At 44.0% G+C, this 24735-nt stretch overlaps 1 protein-coding gene across 10 annotated transcripts in view; it reads left to right on the forward strand.

Moving 5' to 3' along the window:
• The window catches only part of TSNARE1 (t-SNARE domain containing 1), a 515090-nt gene that overhangs the window by 163906 nt on the left and 326449 nt on the right, over positions 1-24735 (forward strand). For all 10 annotated transcript variants that reach the window (XM_080380510.1, XM_080380511.1, XM_080380503.1 and 7 more), the window contains 2 exons: positions 13677-13754; positions 22555-22624. In XM_080380510.1, the coding sequence (XP_080236636.1) occupies positions 13677-13754; positions 22555-22624 (148 nt within the window). The remainder of the gene's footprint in view (positions 1-13676; positions 13755-22554; positions 22625-24735) is intronic.

The following is a 24735-nucleotide window of genomic DNA, read 5'->3' on the forward strand; positions in this document are numbered from 1 at the left end:
GCCCCATCCAGCCTGGCCTTGAACACTGCCAGGGATGGGGCATCCACAGCTGCTCTGGGCAACCTCTTCCAGTGCCTCAGCACCCTCTAATGTTTCCTGTTCTCTGTGAACCACTTCTTTGGTTTACACAGATCTGCATTCTTGTGGCTGAGGATTTGGTGCTGTGTTTAGAGTTGCAGGGGGAGGTTTCCCTCAGGGTAGGGCAGAGAGGACAGGAATATGGCAGAGCACCCCTGGGTATAATGCTCCATCCAAGTGGCTTAGGAAAAAAAAACCTCTCTCTTGGTTGATGTAAAATGGAGGTGCACAGATTACGTTCAGCCGCTTTCCTCAGCTAGGTCATGGAGAAGATAATGTCTTAAGTCTATATCTTCTTTAATTTCTGAGGCTGACTTTCACTGTAAGTTAATGCTCGCCCTTTACCTTCTCTTGATTTCTGTAAGGGTGCTTCTCCATGCCTGGGATGTCCCTGGTGATGCCTCCTGTGCCACCAGAGCAGACACTTGCCAAGCTGCAAAGTTTTGTTCCCACCACCCTAGACCTCACCTGCACAAGTTTTTTGTCTGAATAGCCTTTTATAGCTCTTAGACTTCTTAGGCTTTCCTTGGGACAAGCTCCATGTTTATTATTCCTTTCAGAGATATGTATTGGATATAGAGTTATAGCTTCATTATTTTTCCTAAGTTCTTCCAAGAAAGAGCCATGCTGAACTCCAGTTAAAACTTACTAGCTCTACCAGGAGCACTTGTGCTGGGGACACCATGCACTGTAGTTCCTCCTCTGGAGACTTGTTAACTAAAGCAGAAATCTCAGAGGCTTTGACAAGGTTAATCTATTGAAACTCCACAGAGCCCAAGAAAAAAATGCATGCTTAGGTGGGATCCTTACCACCCTGAAATGATTCCCCCTGCCTGCTTTACGTCCTTGGTCTTGTCCACTTGTTGAATTTGGGCCCTGCACTTGACTTAGAAGTTGTAAAATTTGTCTCCTTTGGTTAATTTGCTATAGCTGTGGTAAGTGTTTCAGAGAAAAAGTAGATGTGGGGTTTTTTCCTCTCATTTTCTCTGTATTTTTTCTGCTGGTGATCTGTGGGGAGGTAAAGTGGGAATAAGGTATTTCTTAAAGACAAAGCTGTGGGGTGAGACCTCCTTGCTTCTCAGTTTTCTCTTGGGGAGAGGAGGAGGAGGCAGGTACTTCACTACCTAAACACATCACCCTTTCAGATGGTTGGGACAAAACAGGTCCTTACAGCTGAGATGCCCTCAGGTTAAGCTTCATTTCTAAAACCAGGAAAATTTTATTTCGTATGTTCATGAGAACTTGGCCAAACCAGGAAGGCGATTTAAAAAATAAAATAAAATAAAAAAAATGAACAGGAGTTTGTAAACGTTAATGCAAACAGAGACCCCAAGTGAACCCATAGGTAATGGAATTCTTCAGTGCCCTGACCCCATTGTGTGATAACGGGGGTTGGAAGAGGATTGTTGTGAACACCAGCTTCATCCCATTTGTTAATCCCCGTGGTGCCCCCTCTTTGTGCTGTGGCCACGCTGAGGAGACCCTGCTCGTTTGTACAAGTCACTGCACAAATCTGTAGCAAAAGGCTTCAGAGCATCGCCATGTGAAACAACATCACGTTTTTCAATGCTGATGAAAAGCATGTTGCCTGATGAGCGTGATTTTTGCTTACATTTCCCTTTATCACTTATTTCACTCAAACATCAACAGGAGAAAAGAAAAACCTCCTAAGCTTGCATGCCAGAAGCAACTTTGCAACATTAGACACGATGCTGCTTCTTTCATTCCCTTCCTGTCATTTCCCTTTCTATTTTAAGCTCTTTTCCTTGAGGAAAGGGGCCTTGTCCAAACAAGCTCCTGGCAATCCTTTCTATGGGGGTAACTGCTGAAGCATTTTTGACCAGTTTCAACAGAAGAGCAGAGGTTGGGAGGTTAAATGAGGTTCCTAGGGTTTGTATGAAATGGAAAGGCAGCTGAAGACCAAGAGTGTTCTCACTGTGGAAGAGACTGAGGACTGGTACAAAGCATGGGATCAGACACCACAGAGTCTACAGGGAGGAGCACCCTGGGAAGCTGTTGAGTACTGGTGGCTAGAGGACTTGCCTGTCCTGTAGTCCCAGGTGGCTGCACATCTCCCAGTTTTTGCCAGTCTGTTTTCTGTAGCATTTTCTTTTTCCCATGACGATCTGCCTCTTTGTCTTTCCCCCTTTGCCTCCTTCATCTTCTTCCACCTCTTCATTTTTATGTCAGTTGTGGTGGAAAAGCTAAATTAAATACATGAATTTAGCATTTTGTTCTAGAACAAACCTCTTACTTTTGGGCCAGCAGCCAGAAGTCAATCTTTTTCTTTCCCTTGAGTTCACTTCCCAGTGTCAGAGGCACATGGCTTTTGTTGTGGATCATAGTCTTCACTAAAGAGTTACTCTCTCAGATATTGTAGGTCAAGGTCAATGCCATAAAAAGCCTTCAAGGGGGGGAACTGAAGCCCTGCAATGGCTCCCCTGGTCCTTAGGAAGGAGCAAGGTGCGTGATGGGTGAGACTTACCCTTTCAGCTGGGTTGTGAAGGGGTTAAGCCACAGGGCTGAGTGCAGTTGTGCTTCATCCTTACTGAGAGAGGTAAACTGAGGCTGTGGGGTGGATGATTTGAAATCATAGTGAGCAGGCTGCTCCCCACCTGCATTTTACTCCTTGCAGGAGTTTCATGGTACAAAAGAGGAGTTTTGATACAAAGTACTTTATGCTGGAAGTTTCTTCAGCAAAGGATGATGTTATAATTTCAGTTAAAGCTTGCAAAGAAGCAAAGATGCAGATGCAGGAGATCTGTGGCTGCCTTTTACAGAACACAGACATAGCTCTTGGTGTTGCGTTGGGGATAAATGCGTTGCAATTCTGAGCTTTTGAGCTGCTTTACTACAGCCACATTAAGTATTGTAAGTAGAAAGATTGAGTGCTTGTCCTGCTTTTCCTCTTCTCCCTTTTTATTGAAGTTACCGTAATTATTGCCTCTTTTTTTTCTGCAACTTTTGATTTATTTTGGGTTTGCTACAAAATTGAGTTCAGAGAGGCAATTGACTTCACCTGGCTGCAGAAAAGCCATTAGGAGCTTCAAATTAGTGTGAAATAATTAATAGGCAAGGAAGATTAACGTGGGGAACATGGGCAGTTTTCATTAACTTTAAGCGAAAGGATGTTCCTGTAGATGACTTTACCATGCATGTTGTCCTGGATGTCTAGCTATTCCCTTTGGACATTAATTATATCCAGATCACTAGAGACAAGACCCTATAAGCCTGCTCAGGCTTTGCATTTGGCTTGTCTTAAAGAGGAACTGAAAGACATTTCTTGCCAGCTTGCTTGGATTTCTCCTTCCCCTGCCACAACTGCTGTTGGTGGTGGCTGGAGCTAATGACTGTCACGGAGCCTAAGAGGCCCAGGGATGGCCACGTGCATCAGCAGCATTTTCTCCTTCCTGAGCAGGGTGGGAGGAAGCAGACCACAAGCTCCCAGGTTATATTTTGTTCCAAGGTTGTTTTTTGCTCCAAGCACCACATCCCTCCACTGGCCAGTACTCATCGTAAGTGTCTCCTGTAGACAGACATGTGATGAATTGGAGATTATAATAGCATTGGAACATGGAAATCAGTGCACTCTGAATCTCCACTGGAATAATCATTGCAAAAATCATGTGTAATGCTTGTATGGATTTTTAAGGTTCTCAACCACTCTCTACAACTACCTGAAAGGAGGTTGTAATGAGGTGTGTGTTGGTTTCTTCTCCCAAGTGGCAAGTGGTAGGACAAGAGGAACCGGCCTCAAGATGTGCCAGGGGAGGTTTAGATTGCATACTGGGAAAAATCTATTCCCCAGAAGGGTTGTCGAGCCTTGCAACAGGCTGCCCAGGGAAGGTGGAGTCACCATCCCTGGAGGTATTTAAAAGACTTGTAGATGTGGCACTTAGGGACATGGTTTAGTGGTAGGCTTGGCAGTGTTAGGTTAATGGTTGGTCTCAATGATGGTAAAGGTCTTTTCCAGCCTAACTGACACTGTGATTCTATCGTAATGTAGCAGAAAGCTGTGGGATGGCGTTGTGTGTCTGCATTTAAACCTGCTGTGGTCTCACTGATTTTTGTCTAGAGGAAGCAGTTTCTGGGGTAAACTATGCCCGAAACAGCTCCTTGGCTTGTCTTGGCAATACAGAGCTGGGCAGCCAGCTAACAATAAAACATGGTTTGTTCCCTCAGTCTCTTTTATTTACTAGCACACATATTCTTGTCAAGTTTTATTTTGAGGCAGTTTGCTGGGATGACAAGATGGGAAGGGTTAACAGCATGAAGAAGGCACCAAAGCTTGGCTGTGATGGCATCCCCTCCTCCTCCTCCTCTCTCTCTGACCCTTCTTAGTGTACTGTCAGCATCATCAGACAAGGAATATCTCATACTGCTCACATGCACTTATCTCATTGTGAGGACCCTTTCTGAGAAAAGTCTTTGTTCGCTGTCTGGGTGCCCGGCTGCAGGGTGATGATGCCTTACAATGTAGTGAGGAAACAACTCACACTCAGTCTGGCTCTCTGAGCTCACCTGCAAACCAGTTCTGTGCACACCTGTCTGCAATGAGGGGCTGCCCAAAGCCCCCCCCAGCTTAAATCCTGATCTGGGAAGAAGAGAGCTCCTCAGGTGAGCGTGGAGGGAGTAAACAGCTCGGTGGGGTGTGAGCTGGCTGCAAAGGGGCTTTGCTGTGTGTAGGCATGTTCCAGGGTGGAACTTGGGTGGGTAAGGGATTGTATATAACCAGCACTTATGGATGCAGTGGGGGATCTCACTTGGGGTCTGTGCCTTCATATGCCACATCTTGTGATAGGACAGTATTTTCAGCAGTGATGGTTGCAACTACTTTTCTTGTGAAGGAAAGGGATTTTTGGTGTGATAATTAAAATAAGTGCATAAACAACAGCAAAACAAACCCCATTGAAAACCCAATACATGCATTTCTAGGACTGCAGCAAGTTGGGTTATAAGGTGGTGGCTCTGTCTCATTGTATTGAGTTCACATGGCAAGATTTTGTAGGGGGCGGGGGGGGGGGGCTGCAGGGGTAGTTTCTGTGAGGAGATGCCAGAAGCTGACTCTATGCAACCAAGAGAGATGAGTCAGCATGTGAGAGCAGCAGCCCTGCAGCCCCCCAGGTCAGTGCAGAAGGAGGCAGGAGTTGCTCCAGGCACTGGACAGATTCCCTGGCGGCCTGTGATGAAGCCCATGGCGAGACAGGCCGTGCCCCCGGCCCACGGAGCCCACGAGGGAGCAGATCCCCACAAGCAGCCCAGGGAGGGCACCATGCTAGAGCAGGTGGATGCCCAAAGGAGGCTGTGACCTCATGGGAAGCCCACGCTGGAGCAGGCTCCTGGCAGGACCTGTGGACCCTGTGGGGAGCCTATGCTGGAGATGTCTGCTTCTGAAGGACTGCACCCTGTGGGAAGGACACTGAAGCAGTTCATGAGGAGCTGCAGTCCGTGGGAAGGACTCACATTGGAGAAGTTTGCGGAGGACTGTCTCCTGTGCGAGGGACCCCGCACTGGAGTGGGGGAAGAGTGTGAGGAGGAAGGAGCAGCAGAGACAAGGTGTGATGAACCGACCATAACCCCCATTCCCCATCTCTGTGCACCACTCAGAGGGAGGAGGTAGAGAAAATGAGGAGTGAAGTTGACCCAAGAAGAAGGGCAGGGTGGGGAGAAAGTGTTTTAAGATTTGTTTTTATTTCTTGTTACCCTACTCTGACTTTTAACTGGCAATCAGTTTCCTGGAGCTAATCCTGTTTTGCCTGTGGTGGTAATTGGTGAGTGATGTCTCCGTGTCTTATCTTGCCCATGAGCCTTTAATCTTATTTTTTTCTCCTGTCCAGCTGAGAAGGGGAGTGATTGGGCAGCTGGCATCCAGCCAAGGTCAACCCACCACACTCAGGCTGTGTAGTTCCTTAACATCACATTTGTAGCTGAGCTCTCATTGCAGTTGGCCACAGCATGTGTGAAAACCCTTTGTTTTGGTAGAGCAGGTACTTAAAAGCCCATCCTTTCCATTTGTGGCACCTACCTGAGTTTCTGTGTAGCTTTTCAGGTAAAAGAAAGAAGAATTAAATATCAGAAGTGCCAATGTTAGGTGCTGAAGCTTTAGCAATTGTAATAAATACAACAGGTCATCAGTACGTGCTAGGTGGGAGAAGGCTGAGCTGATAGCAGAGAAAGTTGGGTTGTCCTGCCTTTTGCCAAGAGGATTCTTCTGGAAAGCGAATGGGGAAAAGAAATGGAAATTGTAAAAATGTTTGTGGAAATGTTTAGTTAAGGAAGCTGAGGAGAAATGATTTGCATGTAGGATTCTGTAACACATCCACTGCAAAACCTTCACAGCTTTCAGGACCCAAAGTGTAAGTAAAAGTCATCTTTTCCCAGTTGTGGCCTTGAACTCTGTTAGCCTTGGGGCATGCAAAGTATTTACTGGGTATCAGCAAACTTCTACTCCTTCTTGGGGAGTCATAATATTTTAGCACTCACTTGGATATAGTCAAAGACATTTAATTCTTTATTGGACACAAATGTACTTCACATTCACTTTTCTTTGCAGTCTTGGTATGTCTTCACTTAGCTTGGCAGTACAGATGCACTTTTGCTTTGCTTTGTGCTGCTGTTTTGTAATTTGTTTTGCTTGTCTGCTTGAACTGCTGAAATCTCCATGAATAGTTACATCTCTGCTTGATGTGTGTAACCTTGAAATCAGAGCAGTTAAAGCAACCTCCTTGTTACTATTCTATTTCCTAAACCAAAACCAAAATAAATCCAGAACTGGCAGCATGCTGTAACATGGAATAAAAGTCCAGATGCAGGAAACTGCAAGCCAGATTTGATGCAGTTCTCAGATATGCTCTTCTCCAATCATTGCATTCCCAAAGCAATTGTTTGGAAATTCTGTCCAAAGGTTGCGCCTGCCTTTGCAAATTAAATGACAATACACTTATTTGAGGTGTGGGGGTGATATGGCGTGCTCTGTTAGACAGTTATGGATTGAGATTTCAGGCCTTCACGGGGGAGTTCATCATCTCACAGTCCTCTTGCATTTGACTCAAATAAATATGCTGAAGCTTAAAAAGTTTATTTCCACGTCTTCAGAGTATGATCCTCACACATTGTCTTACTGCATTTTACCTCTTTTTCCATTGGGGAAATGGGGCATAGGGTAAGCAAATTCGTCTCCCCAGGGAGGGCTGGATAAATCCCACCCTCCTAAATAAGTACCTGTATTTCTGGGTAGTTTTTATCTTTATGGACCAACCCTGGAAGCACAGTGTTACTCAGTGTTTCTTTCTCATGGTGTTGCAGGGACTCTGAAGCCGAGATGTGCATAGTTCATGCAATTAAATGGGTATTTCTCCTGCTTTTTGCAACATTTGGGATATTTCATCTCTGCTTTTGGGGTGTTTTTGGCATTTTAAGTGACTTCCCAGAGGTCGCTGCTGTATGCTGTGAATCTGCAGGAGTGTTCACATGTGGGAACACTTTGAAGTCTGCAGTCCATATTATTTGGGGGGATTTCATGTAATATAATTGTTAGCTATGTGCTTGTAATTCAGGACATCAAGGATTTCCAGCCCTTACTTTGGTTGCATCGTGGTCCATCTGAGGCTTCATTCAGCAAAGTACCTAAGTGCATATGAACGCAGGGTCACTGGGCCAGGCTAAAAATCTTTTGAGACAAATTCAGTATTTCTAAGGAAAGAATGGAAATAAATAGGTAAATAAACCCTTCTCTTTCCCACAAAAAAAACTCACATCCATCCAAAAAAAATCGTATCACAAAATGTGTGGACCAGTCCTCTCAGCATGCATCTGCAAACTTAGCCAAGCTGAAGCCATGTTCTGGCCGCCCATCCTCTGGAATTACTAAACCTAAGCATGCTGGCACACTGAAAATCCTGGAAAAAAAACCTCCTGAAACTGGGGTCAATGCAGTTTGTGAAGATCTAAAAATCTTATCCTGTGCTGCTCTTTTACCAGTGATTTAACGAAAGTTTGATCTTGTTAGTAACAAGTGTAATTCCTGGGGGATGGGTAAACCCAAGCTAATTTCTCGTGCTGTATAGCCTTATATATAAAGCAAAGGAAAGGAGTGTCTCAGACAGCTGATCTAGGAGGAACTGCAGGAAGAGAAGAGCAGGAAAATCTCTAGCAATGATCCATCGTGCGTTTGGATTTAACACCGTTTAATGCCCCGGATTTGTGTCAATGTGGCAGACTGATCCAAGACTTTATTTATGGTTCTTACAGGGCTGAATTGTCTCATGAGTGTTGCTGTGGGTGAGATGTGTGAGGAGCAGTGGAAGATTGCAGGAGCGGTCTGCAAACTAGGACCATGCATAGCAATCAGTTAGCTGAGGGGAATTTGTTCGAGCTTGTCTAGACAACAATTAGCATGATGAGGCATGTTTGCAGAGCACAGGGGAGTGGGAGACGGATGGCGCCAAGGAAAGATAACACCTTGCTGTTAATTGCTGGCAGTTAACCACCAATCAGGGATTGCCTAGTATGCAAGGCTTAGCTTCAAGAACCAATCTGTTTAAAACGCGCAGCTTCTGAAAGTGTATAAAACCTCGTGCTTCTGTGCAATAAATTGACATTTGCTTGCATCAAGCTGCGTCCCGTCTCTTCATTCGCCGCAAATTGGTGACCCCGACGTGATGCGTTTAAGGATCTGACGTGAAGGGCTCTCGAATCGCCTATCTGAGCGACATGCAGCGAATCCCACAGAACTTTGAATGATCTGCTGAAAGGAAGCAGGAGCCGGCCTGAAATCCCTCCGGAGTTGAGAGGTGAGCTGTGGGAAATCCGTAATGGGGAATCAGGCTTCATCCCCAGAAAGAGACGTATATGGACTCATGAAGGGTCTTCTAGTCAGATCCGTGAGTCCGTGCCTCAGTTTCCTCTAATGGTGACCCCTATGGTGGTGTTCCGAAGCCTTGGAAGAATAAGGACGGAACTGGTCAATAAAAAAGACAGCTCGTGGAAAAGGGCTGCGTTCCGGAGGAGACGGCTTGGCTGAACGATCGTCTTGCTGTCTGGACCAGGCGGGCAACCTAAACCCCGAGGATAACACCTGTATTCATCGAGACAGGTGAGCAGCCAAAAAACTTTAGAGACTTTGAAAGAATGAAAGTGTGTACATACAGCAGCCGATTGTATGATGCTGCCGCGGAGGGGAACTCCGTGTCGGGAATGCATTTAGCACCTTGGTGGCAAATTCTGACTACTCTGCCAAGTGTGGACTAATTCTACTAACGGTGTTAAACCAGAGGAAGCTGTAAATTCCACCGACAGCGCGACTCTTCTCAAGACGCCGTCAGCGATGGCGATTCTGTCCACACCTCCTCTGCCCCCAAAGCTTCTGTCACTGATCGCAGTGACCCTCACAACACAGGACCAAGCACGGGAACAGGGCAACTCGGACAATGATTTTATTGACACTGATAAACCTTTTGATCCAGGTCCTGTAGATCTGGAAAAGGAGCTAGACCTTTCCCCCACCCCCTTGTCTCTCCTGATGCATTGATTGTATTTTTGGGGAGGGTGAAAGGGAGTCTGAGGGATTGGTGACAGGAATGCAAGTGGGAAACACTTCAGTGATGGGTTTTGGGAGTCGCTATGGCATGTTCAGTATTTTGTCAGACAAATCAACCTCGAGAGTGGCAGCCTGTGCAATACGAGGCTGTTAAAGAGTTAAGCAAAGCAGTGCGGGAAGGGAGGATTCGCAATACATTTGCTATGTCCCTTCTTGAAGTGATGGCAGAGCTTTATACACTCACACTGCATGATTGGAAGTTATTGCTTTGTATGGTACTAACTGATACAGTATATGATGTGGTTATTTGATTTTTGTGAGCTATGTGTAGTGGCCTTGATTGAAAACCTTAATCGGGGAATTGCTGTTAACTATGAGCAGTTGGCTGGAGCAATTAATTGTGCCGATTCTGTGACTCAGGCAAGGTATCCCAGGGACAACTGTTTGCAAATGAATGAGATGGCTATTAAGGCAGTCAGGATGCGGGAGTCTTGCCACAGTGTTGCGGGGTCCTAGAGAGTCACTAACTGTAATACTAACTTTTGGCTTCAGAATATTTTGCAACAAGTCGAGCAGGAGGAAGCTCAAGGGTTGCTTTTAAAACAACTAGCTGTGATAATGTCAATGAAAATTGTAAATGGGCAACTTTCACAATCGCAACCCCAACATGTGTCAAATGATTGTAACGCAGAACTCGGAGCAGCCTGTAATTCTCAGGCTGAGTTCTGGAATGCAGCATAACAGATTTTTGCTTCTCTAATCTCTTCTGTAAGAACAGTACACGCTTTTAACTTGCTTAGTAAATTAGGCTGCTAGCTTGCTAAACAAAGTAATACTACAAATAATATTTTTTTTTTCTGGCTTATTAACAGACGTTGATTCTGTCCATCATATGTTGCTACAGAACCGAGTTGCTATTGATTTTTATTATTAGCACAGGGACACAAGTGTGAAGACTTTGATAGGATGTGTTACGTGAATCTGAGCGACCACTGTGAATTAATTTACAAAAGTATACAAAACTCAAAAGCCTTAAAACAAAGATCTGCAACAGAGCCAGGGGCGGGATGCCTTTGGTCTCTTCTCACGGATGGGAAACTTTGGGCCATGACTCAAAAGTATTACAGGATTTATTATAATTACCTTTAACCACCTTATTGATGTTTGCCTTATGTCTCCCATGCTTTTTTTCCTGTATTCAGTGTTTAGTTGATTGTAACATAAAGCAGGTCATGGTCACCCAGCTACACACACCCTTTGCCTCCTCGCAATTAAGCAAAAAAGGGGAGGATAGAGAATGTCTGAAGAGATATACAGGAGAGGAAACTGGAGAATATTTGACCTAACAAGAGATGAGAGAACAGCTAGGTATTGTGAAGGAGAATAGGAAAGATAAACATGGTTATCTAGTGTTTAATAGGTGTCTGCATGCTTGTAGAGATATATAGCTATGTAACTGCATGAATGATTTCTGCCCTGAGCCTGGTGGCGCATACAGCTGCGGTTTGTGTCCGGCCTCAGAGATGTAAATAGGGGCTTCTCTGTTATGGTAAAGTGTTTCTCTTTGCATAAAAAAGAGAGGGAATGAAGGGAATGACCCCAGAGGTATGTTCAGAGAAGGCATGAGATGTTACGAACTTTTTGACTGATGCAGTTCTTGTTTGGTGTGCCCTTCCACCTGTGTATAATGTTAATCCAAAAGATGATATTGTTTACACTTTGAATGTCGAGAATTGTCTTTCTGTAGATGCTAATGTAGTAGGAGGCTATGATGGGAACGTATTGCAGCGGTTCTTCTCTTATCCGGAGTAACAGCAGGGAAAGCATTAAAGAGTTAAATCACCTTGTTTGGTAGGCAGTTAAGAATGTGACTCAAAATCGCCACTGCTTTTTGTTGTTGGTTCAAGGACGTGGCTGTGAGGATTTTGATGGTATGTGCTGCGTGGATTTTAGGCGCCCCATTGCAGCAACATGTTATCAAAATCTGAGAAAATTTCAGCCTTTTTGGCATCCATTCACTCAATTGGCAGTATTGTTTGTTTGCTATTACCTTGGTTGCTGTCATGTTTGCAAGGGCCCTGCAGAACATGGCAAACCTGGTACTAGCTGTTCAAAAACAAAAAGGGGAAATTGTAAAATTGCACGGAACAGAGACAGTGGGTTATTTTGACATTGATAATATGTCTTAGTTGCTTTTTTATTTGTTCTATTACTTATACCTTGTTTTTACTCGTTCGGTTTCAAAGGTTCTTTTGTGCGACAGGAAGGGGGAGGTGCAGGAGCGGTCTGCAAACTAGGACCATGCATGGCAATCAGTTAGCTGAGGGGAATGTGCTCGAGCTTGTCTAGACAACAATTAACATGATGAGGCATGTTTGCAGAGCACAGGGGAGTGGGAGAGGGTGGCGCCAAGGATGGCACCAAGGAAAGGTAACACCTTGCTGTTAATTGCTGGCAGTTAACCACCAATCAGGGATTGCCTAGTATGCAAGGCTTAGCTTCAAGAACCAATCTGTTTAAAATGCGCAGCTTCTGAAAGTGTATAAAACCTCGTGCTTCTGTGCAATAAATTGACATTTGCTTGCATCAAGCTGCGTCCCGTCTCTTCATTCGCCGCAGAAGATCCCCCAATTGCACTGTTTGGAGGTGGAGCTGGTTCTCAAGCACCAGGAGATGCGTCCTCAGGACTAACCTGAGCAATGCATCAAAGGGGCTTCTCATTTTGTTCAATATTCATGGTTTTCACCTTGCTCCATTGCTGACTTTCTGATCTTCCAAAAGCAGCATGGATGTATGGTGTATATTCCCAGCTTAGGGAAGTCTGGTGAAGAGATGCAGGATATGTCGTACTTACAGTCTGCTGACTTGAAATTAGGAATTGTAGCTCCTGTTCGAGTTTCTGTAATGCTTCAGCTCAGAGGAGCAGCTTGCTAATAGCAGAGGCTGCTGGAATGGACTGTAGTGTGTTGGGTGAACAAGACCTGCAGTGCTTTTGGACTTGACTAGAGTTTCAGCTAAGAGCAGCTTCTGGAAAACATACAAAAGCTGACCTGGGTGGGAGGCAGAATAGGGCTAAACCGCAGGAAAATCTATTGTAAAGCTGGTGCCAAAGACGCAGATGTAAATGACTATTGCTCTGGTGACTATTGCCAATCTAAAGCCAAACACCTGTTTAAAGCTTATTTAAACCATGCATCCTTTCTCTGTAATATAGCCCAGTCCAAACTCATATAAATTCTTCTTTGGGGATGATGAAGCAGTGGAGGAGCCCTGGATAGTTTCAAAGTTGGGAAATTAAGCTAACAAAACCAACCCAACCCTACCACCAAACCACAAAGCCCTACAACATTCAAATCCTCACTTCATTGTTCTCCATGTGGAGCAGGTTTGGGTACCTTGGCCAAAGTGGGACCTTGGGCATGAAGCTGAGAGGTCATCTGGGCAACGCCAATAGCAGTTCCTGGCACTGACTCATTGACACTTGCAGCTGGGCTGCCAGGAAGAAGGGAAGCCTCTCTTGGGGGCTGGAAGATGAATGTGTGGAGTACCCAGCTGGGCTCCCATCTCCCTCCTGCCCCAAAAGCCTTGAGCCCACAGAGCAGTTACCCTCTGCTCACTGCTTCCTCCCTTTCAAGAAGGCAGGACCTACTTGCATGCCTTCCTGCTCTGGAAAGCGATGGTTGACCATGCTGTTGTGCTTGTGGTTTCTCGTTCGTTTGTGGCTTTGATACTTCCATGTAATAAATGAGCAGAAATAATTTATATTCCAATTGCTAATAATTCATACAAATGCTGTCTCAATCCATGTGAGCCATGTCTGCTGCTTTGCAGCATCATCCTTACTGTCCTGGTGGTGCTGGGGTAGGTATTTGCCTGTCCAGTGCCAGCGGCACGATTAGATATGGTATAAGGCTACATCAGGCCATATACTGGGGCTGAATTTCTGCAGTGAGGAAAAACCTGCATCCTCCTTCAAAAGATCAGCTGGGAAGTGAGTCCCTTTCAAAGTGATCTGTGGTCCCCAGTATTAATATATCTTCTCCTTTTTTTGTCTTCACAGCCACCCAGATTGATCCCAGCGAACTACAGGAACTTTTTCAGGAGACTTCAGCCAATGTCTTCCGAATTAACTCCAATGGTGCGTATAATGAAAGGTCTCCTAGTCAATTGTGTGCTGTCCTGCTGATAACTCGTGTGCATATACGTGGTGTATGGCAGCTCCTGTTGTCAGGGAGCAAATATTAATAGTTTTTTCTGCTGCTGCATCTCACAAGCACCAGCACATGTCCAATACACAGTTCTTTATAAGATGTAAAAATATTCCACCATATGTTCCATTAAATAGGCACAGATATATTCCAATCCTTGCTGAGACCATATCCTTTTCTATTTTTAATTGTGTCATCTGTTACAATAGGGAGTTAGAGCGCAGAAAGGTGGAACAAGCCAGACTCATTTTCTAATGTGTTGCAGCACTACTGCATTCAGAGCCTGGCATATGAGCTTGCAAAACATCTATCTCCCTTATAAAAACACCAACACCAAAACTCTTCTGTTATTCTTCATTCTGTAAAATGAGCAGGGATGCTATTCCTGCTCATGTCTCCCTGGACCCTAGAGATACAGAGTGCTTCTCCCCTTTGGAGACATGCTCTGGCTCATCAGTTTTGTTGTGTTGGGCTGGAGGGATGTATTTTGCACACAGTTATAAACTAACATTGCAGAATGGTAGTTAATGTCATGGTATCTCAGTCCTGAAATACACTAGTATCAGACAAAAATCTAAAATTATCAGGTGCTGATTTTACAGTGGTCCCTGAAATTGCTTCTGAATCACCTGGACAGCTTCTCTGTCTAGTCTCTTCTGTGTCTATGGAGACTGGCTGGGCAACAGAGGTGCCTGGCCTAGGTATAAAGAAAGGATCTTACTGCCTCCTTATTTCTGTAATTATATCCCCACATGTCCCAGGGGTAAGGCCTTGGTCCTTGTAGCAAGGAATCCTTGCTAGAAGAAGGATGGGAAGTAAAACTTCCAAAACATAGTTGTCTCTTCTTTAGAGGAGTTGTGTATGGTCCATCTGCCAGGAGAATTGAAGCACCAATGTTTCTGTGACTAGAATGGATTGGTAAGTTTGAGTTTACTTTCAGCTATCATCACCTTGAGCTCCGGACCTCCTGCAACATGGATGTACCTTTCCCCAGGAAGCACTGTGAGCCTCATTGCTGCTCTCTGCTATCCCAGAAGGTGAAGGCCTGAAAGCAATGTAGGCTCCGTGAAGTTGTGCAACTGCCCAAGGAAAATAATTGTTCACACTTTCCTTTGTGCCTTGAATTGGAATAACCCTATGCGACAGGACAGGATGAGTGCTGGCTGGCTATAAAGCTGTTTTGAAGAGAAGACCTGGGAGTACTGGTTAACCACAAGTTGAACATGAATTAACAGAAATCATATTCTTGTGTCTAATTACTTAAGAGGAGACTGTAAAGTAGGTGGAGCCATAACCTCTCCGATGTGCACAGTGGAAGGAGGAGAGGCAAAGGGCAAGTGAAACACAGGATATTCCAACTCAATGTGAGGAAAAAGGCTCTGCCCATCAGGGTGTTCACCCAGTGCAACAGGACCCCAGAAAGGCTGTGAGATCTCTATCTCTCAAGATACTCGGAGCTTTAGAAGACCCTCAACAACTTGCTGTTGAGTGGACCTTTTCTTAGCAGAAGGTTGGACTAGAGACCTCCAGAGATCCCCTCCAACCTGCATGAGTCTATGATTCTTCAGTATTTTGTCAGAACCTCAATTACTGCACATACAAGATGATTCTGGATGGGTCAAAAGCAAAATGGGAGATATGCAAACACAAAAAAAATATTTATTGTTCATTATTTTTCAGAGGAGTTACTGATAGAGGCTTTAAAGTTGTTTAAAACACTTGTTATTCATAGTTTTTTGGCAAACTGCTTGGATATGACAAGTTCAACAGCTTTCTTCACAGGGCAGAATCTGAGAAATTCAGCCATTGAAAGTCATAAGTCATCTTTGGGTTGCCAGTGGTATTTGTCCACTGGGATACTGGAGATAGACTGGAGATACTGGTGGGATAGACATTGCTTGGGGTGAAGGACAAACACGCACTGCAGAAGGTGGAAAAAAATCATAGAATCATAGAATATTTGAAGTTGGAAGAGACCTCTGGAGGTCATCTTGTCCAGCCCCTTTGCTTGTGCAGGCCCACCTAGAGCTGATTTTCCCAACACCAGGTCCAGATGGTGTTTGAATGTCTCCAGCGATGGAGGCTCCATGACCTGTCAAGGCAGCCTGTGCCAGTGGTCACCGTCACAGTAAAAATGTGTTTCCTGATCTTCATAGGGAACATCCCACATCTCAGTTTGTTCCTGTTGTCTCTGCTCCTGGCACTGGGCACAGCTGAAATGAGCCTGGCTCTGTTCTTATTGCACCCTCCCTTCAGGTATTAAACATCTGTAAGATCCCCATTCCACCTTGTCTTTTCCAGGCTAAACGGTCCCAGCTGTCTCAGTCTCTCCTAAGAGGAGAGATGTTCCAGACCCTTAATCATCTATGTGCCCCTTTGCTGGACTCTTTCCAGTAAGTCCATGTCTCGCTTGTACAAAGGAGCCCAGAACTGGAAACTACTCCAGGTGTGACCTCACCAGTGCCAAGCAGATGGGAAGGATCGCTCCCCTAACGTGCTGGCAATGCTTTGCCTAATGCAGCCCAGGGTACCATTCGCCTTCTTTGCAGCAAGGGCGTATTGCTGGCTCATGTTTAACTAGGTGTCCACCAGGACCCACTTTTTTCCGAGATTTTCCTTGAGAAAACTCCAGTGTGGTGACCTGAGCTTGGGGCCCCTGTGGCAGCTTGGACCTCCTAACTGTGATCCTTGGTAGTTGGATTACGGACAGGTGTATAACCACATTGTAACACACAGAAAGAAATACCTGGATTAGGTATCAACCTTGGTTGCTCCAGCACTAATACTTTGACAATGGTAGTGATGAATGGTAGCAGCACTTCTGCTGCCAAACCAAGGGCTCAGTGTGACATTTTGCAACCTGCTTGTGACTCTGTGTCTGCTATTAAAATCCAAACTAGCCAGGTTAGGGCTGTCTTGATACATCTCTGTGCTGTAATAAACTCCTACTGTAGTGAAATTTATCTTGAGAAGACCTTAAGATGAGTGGTGCATCTTTTTTGAAGTGCCGTGGTCCAATTTCTATTTTTATTCATTGTTAGAATTGCATTAATCCATTCAATTAGGTTTTAAGCAATTTCAGGTGGTCTTTGTTTTTCTTCTGGAGATGGCATAGAGTGCATGATGATGTGCTTTCTGTTAAGAGTTACCTGCACTGAGTGCTCTGTGAAGCAGGTAATGACAGTGCCTGTACTTAAAACTATTTTGAAAAATTGGAGAGGGTATAAAGAAGAGCTGCGACAACTGTTTGAAGCCTGCAAATCAGACTTTAAAATGCATGCCATCTGAACTTCTGTTTGAGACATCTAAGAGGACTTGATCATGGTGTGTAAGTACCTCTCTGGGAAGAAAGACGTCAAATAGATAGCATAGGGCTCATTAATCTAACATTCTCGCACATAACAAGATCAGGAGATAGGAGTCAAAGCTAGACAAATTCAATCTTTCTGTATGAGGATAACTAGCCATTAGAACTCTATATGGAGGGGATGTGATGGATTTGGCATTGCTTCGAACCTTTAAATCAAGATTCAAATGTCTTTTTATAAGATATACTTTAGTCCAGCTACACTCTACAGTCTTGATGTAGGATTGAAGGGACAAAATTTTATGGTAGGAAATCAGATTGGATAATCAGAATTGCTCTCTCTGGCCTTTAAAATCTATGAATCTATGAATTTATAATGCCTTTTAAAGTGCTTTTAGGTTGAAGAAATGCCCATAAGATACTCTACTGTTGTTGCTCTCTTCACCACCCGTATTATTTTTCTGTCTGCTCAGGTCAGTTCCATTCAGTTTGTATGTGACTTCTTCGTAGCCTTTTCCCAAAAAGTGCATCTTTTCAGGAGAGGAATGCTGAGTGCACTGCTAAGATTTGGAAGAGCTAATCCACATTAGGTAAAGAATTTGGCACGGTTATAAAATGGGAAAGGATGCCCTTGATCCTTTATGCCCTATACAGCTGTACTGTATGGTCTTTTCAGGAAACTCAGTAAGCCCTGTCTGAGAGCATGCAGCAAAAGTCAGTGCCGTTGTTTGTGTACCACCACGCGAGTGGCTGAGCAAGGAACGAGCAGCTGCATTGCAGATGCTCACCAGAGGTTGGTTTGTACTCCTCTTGCGCTGGGCATGATGCGTTGAATGGTCTACAGGATTGCATAAATTAAATCACCACTCCCGTTTTCCTTCTTTTCTTGCCTTACTGCAGCCTTTTGGGGGTTTTCCAGGTTCCCCATGGTGTTTGGAGACCAAACCATGCACCTGGAATGCTCTTCTCCCTCTTGGGATGATGAAGATGTCACAAGCTCCCAATGCTATTTGTGTGTTGTTTAGATTCCCAGAATACCAGGGTGTGGGCAACCTCGGCTGTATTTTTCCTGGTTTTGGGTGACTATTAAGAACTTATTTTTAATGAAACAAGAAGTCAACTTTGTACTGGGATTTTAAAGTACTGGGTTTTTTTTGTTTTTTTTTGTTTTTTTTGTTTTTTTTTTAATTTAATAACACTACAGAAGTAATAATCACCGCACTCTTTGTCTGTCTTTGCTTTCCCTACTCTTTTTACTGAAGTCTGAGCCTTTGGGGTGATTTAAATTCTTGGACAGTTCAGAACTTTCCTCCTGGCCAAGGGGGATCTTCACAGCTCTGAGCTGATTTTGGCTGATCTCACGTATAAATATCTCCTGCTCCCTTTTTCTGCTGTGAAAATGAACGTCTTCATGTGTAGAATAAGAATCTTAACCAGGACAGCTGGTTCTGTTTATGTGCTACTGGATCACTCTCCTGCCAGGTTGTGAGCTCACAGACTCCCCCCGCCCTTCACAACAGTGTCAAGGGGTAGGGTGAGGTTTTTCTTCTTCTTTGCATCTGCCTTCTTTCTCTGATTCTTTGGGGACTGTCCCTGTTGAGTGTAGGGAAGGTTGTCTGATAGTGCTTTGACTTAATGCAAGTTTTATGGAGTTTTTTGTTTAGCTGATTTTTTTCTTTCAAGGAAAAAAAATAAAAAAATAAAAAAAAAAACAAACCCACAAAAAGAAGCTCAAATACTCTCTGAATTTGTCTTATTGATGCCTTTTTTCCTACTTATTTTTATCAAGGTTTTGCATTTTTTCCAGTGTACAGCTTTTAGCTGCCTCTTGGTATATGCCTTATAAATAAGTGAAATAACCCTCGTAAAAGGGGTCGGTTTGGTGCATCTTGTCTAGAGGGCTGATCAGTGGAGGATATACTGGAGGAATCAGGCCTGTTTTGGCCAGATGGAGAATCTGAGTGCTCTAATGCGCCTCTTCCCTCTCTAATTCCTGTTACTTGCTCATTAATGACTCCCTGTGACTGGTTGGTGCCATGTGCAGTCCCATTACCTTGATCTGAGAGGCTGAGCAAAGGATTTTTCAGCATCCCCCAGGTGTGATAACATCTCCGTTGCCATCTGAGGATGGTTTCTTACCCCCATTGATTTTAGGGATTGTGACGGCATAGACAACTGGAGCCAAACTCTCAGTTTACGTAAATCATTGCAGCTGCAACAGCAGTGAGCTCTTCTGAGTGCCGTAGCCCGGAGGACTAGCGCATGCCTTATAAAATTCAGCGTACAAGGCTTTTAAAGCAAGATGTCAGTTACACCACTGGCTTCGCAGCATCTCTCTAGCACAGATTGACATGGTGCTTCTTTGGTAGAGTTACTGCTGGCGTGGTCAGAACTGGTAAATTTTGGGGGGATTTTCCTTATCCAGCACAGGAATGACACAGATTTTGATAGAGCGATTCTTGGTCAAAGCAAGTTAGATTTACCCCAAAACAGCTCAGTCTCCCTCAGAACCAGTAGACTCAAGCTGGAGTCTCAGTCCTGCTATTTCCCAGGTAGAAGTCATATCATGTGCCTACCTGTGGCTGTTCCAGAGTGCGTACCTTGTCCTTTTGGGATAACTGACCTTTATGTAAGTATGTAAATACTATGCTCACATTATAATATTAGATAAGATTTTAGGATAGGGACTTGCATCTCCGTCATTTTGTCACCTGACTGACAAGCACTTACCTCTTCTTTTGCATTCCTGTCTTGGATTCCTTTGCCTGCATTTCTCTTTTCCAAAATATTTAAGAAATGTGAAAGCTCTTGGATTTGCCTCAGTGTAAAATGGTGTGTGTGTGAAGTCTGGAACACCTCTGTGCAATAAGAAAGCGGCTTCCTACTCTGATCTTCTCCAAAGCAGGCAATAGCAAAGGTCTGTACTGTTTTCGCAAAGAACTGCTTGCATATCAGATCTGTCTTCCATTGACCTCATCTTCATTTGTAGGAAGACACTGGCAGAGTAGCTTTCACTTTGAGTTGTCCTGATGTTGCAGCTCAGCTTAGAAAGGTGCCTGGATGCTGTAGTTGCGGTTTTCCCTTCTGGAGTTGCACACGTCTAACACATTCTTAGAAATTCAATGGCTGCACAAGTGCTTCCTCTACCTTGACTTGATATCTGTTCTCCAAGGACCACACTCTACTTTGTTCCGAAGGGTTGATGGGCCCAGAGATATTTTTAGATGATGCTCACTGGGTCTGGCTGAGCCCCACGGCAGCCCTCACGGTGCTGTGCTTGTACCGGGAGCTAGGAAGGTGGTGATAACGCACCAGGGGGTTGGCTGCTGCTGAGCAGCGCTGCACAGCATCCAGGCTGGCTCTCCAGCATTCCCCCCGCCTCACCAGTAGGCTGGGGGTGGGCGAGACCCTGAGAGGGGATATAACCAGGACAGCTGGCCCAAAGTGACCGATGGGATGTTCCATACCATAGGATGTCTGCTCAGGTATAAAAGCTAAGAGAAAGGAGGAAGAAAGGGCATTCATTATTTACGATGTTTGTCTTCAGGAGCAACCACTACACGTACCAAAGCCCTGCTTCCTAGGAAGTGGCCCAACATCATCTGCTGATGGGAAGTAGAGAATAACTTATTTTGTTTTCCTTTGCTTCCTCGCGCACAACTTTTGCTCTTGCTTTATTCTATTGCTTCATTAAACCACCTTTGTCTTGACCCACAAAGTGTTTTTTTTTCCATCTTGCTTTCTTCCTTCCTCTTCTGCTGAGGAGGGGAGTGATAGAGTGACTTGGTGGGCACCTCGTGTCCAGCCAAGGTCAACCCACCACGGATGCAAAATATTGTCTTTGAAAGGGACAATATATAGATTGCATGGGAGATTGATTTCTTAAGACCAGGGAGGAGGGAAGAAAGGGAAATATAATATCTGTGAGATCTAAGTTTATTCTTTAAAACATTGTGTATCCAGCAAAGGATAATTATTATTACCTCAGTTGTAGACGATTCCTTGAGGCTTTATCTAACCGAATTGCCAAATTCTACATTAAAATCTGTTACTGCAATCTAGCAAGTAGGGTGAAAATATATAGTGGTATCTAAGCTTGTTTTGAATATTCATGTTGTTCAGGCACATTAGTTAGTTTTTATACTGTTTAGTGACTTTTAGTGTCAACCCAATGAAGCCCAAAAGAGAAAAAGGGATTTTGTCTGCCAAATGAAGTATAATTCTGTGACTTCTTCAAAGTTGCAGGCCAAGTCTGCACAGTCATTAAAACAGAGGATTTCTTAAATTTCTATGGAAATAATTGAGCCATGTTTCTAATCTGTTCTTTTTTCCTTCCTGAAATACTGAAGCGTGACTGATAAGGAGTTATGAGTTTTTGCAACTGGAATCGTCCTGAGAAAATCCCACATGTAAATATCAAGAATGTCATTTATTTAGCATCCTTCATTGTGGAAGATCCTGAAGTGCTTTGCATACTTGATATGCAAAGTCTAAAAGTAGTGACCTGCTGTTAATATGAGAGTGAATTTGAGACAGTGAATGTGTAAGGGTGTAAAAATGCAACAGTACTAGATTTCAGCTACTTTTTTATACACACACATATATTTCTTAAATCTGAAGTCACTGTGTATTGCAAAACATACCATGCTTCCAGCTTCAAGCTGCTCTTAGGGTAGAGTATTCTTCTCTCCTGATGGAAAAGCCCAAGAAGCTCTCTAGCTTAAACACAGGAGGTGATCACAGTGAAGCACTCCATTTTATCTGAGCAAAAACATAGAAAAGATTTTGAGTGTTGAAGTCTTGAATAATGAGATAGAAGACATCAGAATGGACAACAGTGTTCTGCCTCTTAATCGCCTTTCAGAGGAATTAATCATTATTATGCAATTTTTTGCCTCTTCATTTAGGGCACATTTCCAGCTGGAGATGCTCCATACACAGTTCTCTGGGGCGGTGTACCTCCTGAGGGGTGTACCCCCTGAGGATGATAAGCAGCGGCTTCCCACTCCCAAGAGTGCTCCCCCAGTCTCCTGGCAGAAAGCACAATTCCAGCCCTGGGAATTCCATGCCATTGCTGTAACATGAAGAGTTAGAAAGTTTGAGACTGGAGGAGTCAGAGATCTGTGCCGGGTCCATGGGACAGAGTTTTTCTTGCTGTTAAAAGAAGTCATACCCCATCATGTCATAGTACATGATACATGGCTTCACCATTTATGAATCCAAGGAACCCAGTTTATCCATTTTGGGGTAACAGCTATTGCTAGATGTTTTCCCCTTTGTCTCCTGTGTCCCTTGTCCAAACACTACTTCACTGTATTGTTTAAAAAATAAAATTAAAAGACAAACAAATGAATGAAAATCCAATATTTTTTCACTGTAGAACTGTACTACTTCCTTATGGTTTTATTCTCTGCTGTTGACAGTGACTGCTTTGGAAAGAAGCCTCCGATCTTTGGGGACCTCAAAAGATACTCAAGAGCTGCAGGATGGACTGTGAGTTTGTTTTGAAGTGCTGCAGATCTTGCTTTCTATCAGCCTTTTCTTTTTCTTTTCCTCACCTATCCTCACCCTTTCTTCTGTCTTGTTTTTATAGCTGGACACTTTTTTGTCAGGCTTATTCGTTTTGGTGTTTTTTTTCCTTTCTGTTGGTGATTAATGATGGTAGGATGTGTATTGATCATATAAAGCTTTGCTTGTGCTGGTTTCAGGTGGCAGAGAATGGTAGGTAGATAACAGAAAATGATGGGCCACAGTAAAAATGGCTTTTCTGTGGCTGTGTATGTGTTGTTATTTTTTGTTGCCTGTTGTTTTTTTAATTTAGTTTTATTTATTTTTAATGTGTAGCCAGTGTAGGATGCTGCACTGGTCTCGGCTGAGATTAGACTTAATTTTATTAATATATTATTAATAATAGTATGGGGCTGTGGTTTGGATTTGTGCTGGAAACAGCGCTGACAACACAGGGATGTCTGGTTCCTGCTGAGCAGCGCTCACACAGAGCCAAGGGCTTTGCTGCTCCTCACCCCACCCACCAGCCAGCAGGCTGGGGGGGCACAAGGAGCTGGGAGGGGACACAGCTGGGACAGCTGACCCCAGCTGACCCCAGGGGTGTGCCAGGCTGTATGACAACATGCTCAGCACATACAGCTGGGGGAAGAAGGAGGAAGAGGGGGGAGGGAACATTCAGTATGATGACGTTTGCCTTTCCAAGTCACCCTTATGTGTGATGGAGCCTGGCTGCCCTGGGGGTGGCTGAGCACCTGCCTGCCCATGGGAGGTGGTGAATGAATCCCTTGCTCTGCTTTGCTTGTGTGTGTGGCTTTTGCTTTACCTGTCTTTATCTCAATCCAGGAGTTTTCTCAATTTTACCTTCCTGAATCTTTCCCCCATCCCACCGAGGGAGGGACGTTAGGGTAAAATGAGCATGAGGCTGCTGGGAATTAGTTGCCGACTGTGGTTAAAACACCACAGATGCTTGTGTAGCTTTTTCCTTCTCACCACTGCTCCCCACTTTGCCAAAACGCATGGACCCAAGAGAAGGAGAAAAAAAAAAAAAAAAGGAAAGGGCAAGAAGATATTTTATAGAAGAAGTATGTTGTGGTGTTGAAACATGCGTCACGTGGCACAACACTAGGAAAATGGAAACTTCAGTTTCACTTGCAATAGTTACAGTTCATTAGACACTCTTCTATATATGTGTATACACAAACACGCGCAGTTAGTTTTCATTGTATGCATGCTAATTAAAGAATTAAAATGGCTTTTCCAAATGTAGCACAATTTATTAAAGCTGCTTCCCTTAATGCATCTTGCATGCTAAAACCAAGTACTTGGAATGTGGCTCTGATTTTGTGAATATGACTGTAGTTCCTGCTGCGATTGGGCTGTGAACAAAGGGGAGAATTTGATTTCTATTTTGTTATATTGGCTTTATACATTATAATTTGCCTGATGGACTTGACTGACCTTCTCAAAGCAATATAAACTCTCAGACTGGTTTGCAGTCTCTATCCCCTTTCCGATTCATTGCCTTCATCAGTGAATTGGATCTGCCCTAATTCACATACACTCTGGTTTGCAGACTTGGGGGTTAAAAATAGTAATAGTAATAATAGTCAAAAGACTTGGAACTAAATTTAAGAGATTGGAGAGAATGTAAGAGTAAAAACTCTGTGGAGACTGATGTAATCATGAAAGATGTTTACATGTACAAACCTATTTGGACCATAAACCACTTTAATAACTGATGGGGATCCTTAACCCAGGAAAGCCTTTGTCATGCAGAGCAGCGATTGTGCTTGCACTTCTAAACTATTATTATTTTGTAATTTAATAATCAATTCCTTGACTCTTTGGAGCACTTCAAAAACATGGCTACATGATTTTCTTCTTTCCTGAGCAGTTACATAAATAGATGCATAATGCACTAATTGCAGTAATTATTTTTCATCTCAGAATTATCATTAATTGTCCAGGTAGCTAAATGCAGCTTATTTTAATTTTAACTGTGCTTCCCTGCCCCTGTCATCGACCCCAGAATTCCTTCGGCTGTCTCCTTCCACCCTTCTGGTTCCTCCCCTCTCCCTGTGCTGTAGCAGGAGGTC

Source organism: Falco punctatus (genome assembly GCF_963210335.1).
Source record: "Falco punctatus genome assembly, chromosome: 3".
Taxonomy (NCBI): Eukaryota; Metazoa; Chordata; class Aves; order Falconiformes; family Falconidae; genus Falco; species Falco punctatus.